Here is a 2,352-nt window from a genome sequence, read left to right on the forward strand (position 1 = left end):
TCTCTCTCTCTCTCTTTCTTTCTTACTTCCCTCTTTTCCAATTAAATATCAACAATTAAAGACTAATCAGAATTTATTTTCTTTTATTCTGCAGGGATCTGAGCTATAACAGCATCCAGTTTGTGGGACGCAAGACGTTGAAGAGTTCTACATTGCTGAAGAACCTGTAAGTACCGATGTTAACTCATAAATGACATGAACAATAGTATTCTCTGAAACAGACAAAGATCGCTCATAACAAGATGGTTCGCTCCTCTCTTTGGTGTCCTCAAAATCGGTGGCGCCCTCTTCGAAAAAGCGCCCGCTTAGCGAACAGAGTTACCCTTCTTGTGTGAAAAAAATAGAAGTGAAACTAATAACTTTTAGAGTAAGTTAGAATTCAAATTTCTGAAGAACCACTTTTTCAAATGGTCACGCTGACCAAAAGCCTGTTCGGGAGGAAGGGGCGACTGTTTTGTTGTTGTTTTTTCGTTTAACTTGACTTTAGAATGAGATGGAAGAGGTCATTTAAATCAAAATTTAAAAACCCAAACTCCTCACAGCTGATTTTAGACCGACAAACAGCACTCGATCTGCGCGGGTGTTATGTTATTCCTATTCTTCAGCTTCAACAGAGACTGCAGCGCCATCTGAAGCAATGCGCGGACTTCCGCGGACGCATTTTTGGCTGAGTGAACAATCTTGTTATTTGCGATCTCTGAACAGGTATAACTCTAAAAGTTCTCTCTTCTCTGCTTTAACGTCATTTCTCCTAAAAGATCCACATCAGTGGATGGAGATAAACTCTAATAACCCCTCAAATGATGCTCCGGTTCGAACGCGAATTTTTGTATCATGATCGGAGGGAGCGAGCTAGACAGATAGATAGAGAGACAGACAGAAAGAGAGAGAGAGAGAGAGAGAGAGAGAGAGAGAGAGAGAGAGAGAGAGAGAGAGAGAGAGAAACAGAGAGAGACAGAGAGAGAGACTGTATAATCTAAGTGAATCGATACTAGTATTAACTTTTGGTATCGAAAATAGTATTTCTTCTTCGTGTGTCTTTTTTCGAAGAAAAGGTACAGGAGATGGCAGGTAATTACTACTTAGATAGGACGCGAGTTATTTCCTCCTTTGTTTTATTATCATGCAACTGTAAAAAGTTTTTTATTAGCCACAGTAGCCCTCACTTGCAGTGGGATTTATTCCCGAAAAAGAGCGAACATGTCATAAACGCTGAGACTGTGTCTCGTCGGCTTTACGCAAATGGACGTTTCATGAAGGCAGACGACATAAAACCGGGACTTCCCACATTGCTGTTGTGTGAGCCACAGGTAGACACGAAACAATTAAATAAAAAGAGCTGCTTTCAGCCAGTTTGTTTCTTCTTTTTTAACTCTTTTCAGTCCCACAAACAACAGAACTAGGCTACCTATGAGTCGAAAGAGACATACATTTCTGAGTTTCGCACAATCTGATATTCAAAAAATCAAAAAAGGCGGGGGGGGGGGGTGACAGTGTCAGAAGACGGTCTGCTTTTCGTTCGAAAATATGTTGAATATTAAGTGAGGAAAAAAGAAAATGGCACCTCGGTGAAGCAACACACAGAAGGAGCAATAAAGACAGGACTTACCAGTTACCAGAACCCCCAACAGATGATAGCTGCTTGGACTCCGGTGTGGAAAAGTCTTTGCCTAAGTACGGAATTGGACGTATTTTGACTGGTTTGTTAGGGGATTTCATCGATCTCTTGCCATCTGCACGAGGATCTATTGGATCAGGAACCAGAATAATCTACAGACTACAGATTCGTTTGTTGCGTTCATTCCCTATCACACCACATCAGCTCCCCTTTCCACGACGCTCAAAGATTAGTGAAAAGTTAAAGTGAAGAAGATGTCTGCTGTCCTTTTTAATGCTGTTGGTACTTTGTTTTCTTCTTTCAAAATTAATTTTTGTGTGGAAATTCCATGTCTGTCTTTGTTAGTGTGTATATGTGCGTATGTGAGTGTGTGTATCTGTTTGTGTGTGTGTGTGTGTGTGTGTGTGTGTGTGTGTGTGTGTGTGTTTGTGTGTGTGTGTGTGTGTATGTATGCGTCCGTATTTGTGTTTGTAGCTAGGAGGGTGTGTGTACACGTGCATTTATGTCTGTTCGTTTATGTCTCTATGTGTCTGTACATATTTACAGACCCCTTTAGAAAGGGAAGTGGGAGGTGGACAGAGAGAGAGAGAGAGAGAGAGAGAGAGAGAGAGAGAGAGAACGGAGTGGCAGGACAAAAGTGGCGAAGGGTGTGTCTGTGAGAAAAGAGGGCGCGGAAATTACTATCGGCGCCCTGATCATTATGCAAAACGCCAGCATCTAGTGTGCACTTCCGC

General features: G+C 41.8%; 1 protein-coding gene across 1 annotated transcript in view; it reads left to right on the forward strand.

Annotated features, from left to right (window-relative positions):
- Positions 1–2,352, forward strand: part of LOC101859853 (slit homolog 2 protein) — a gene marked incomplete in the record, with an annotated part of 216,372 nt that overhangs the window by 140,478 nt on the left and 73,542 nt on the right. The window contains 1 exon segment of the mRNA XM_013082399.2: positions 95–166. Within this exon segment, the coding sequence (XP_012937853.1) occupies positions 95–166 (72 nt within the window).

The sequence above is a fragment of the Aplysia californica genome, unplaced genomic scaffold (genome assembly GCF_000002075.1).
Source record: "Aplysia californica isolate F4 #8 unplaced genomic scaffold, AplCal3.0 scaffold00172, whole genome shotgun sequence".
NCBI lineage: Eukaryota > Metazoa > Mollusca > Gastropoda > Aplysiida > Aplysiidae > Aplysia > Aplysia californica.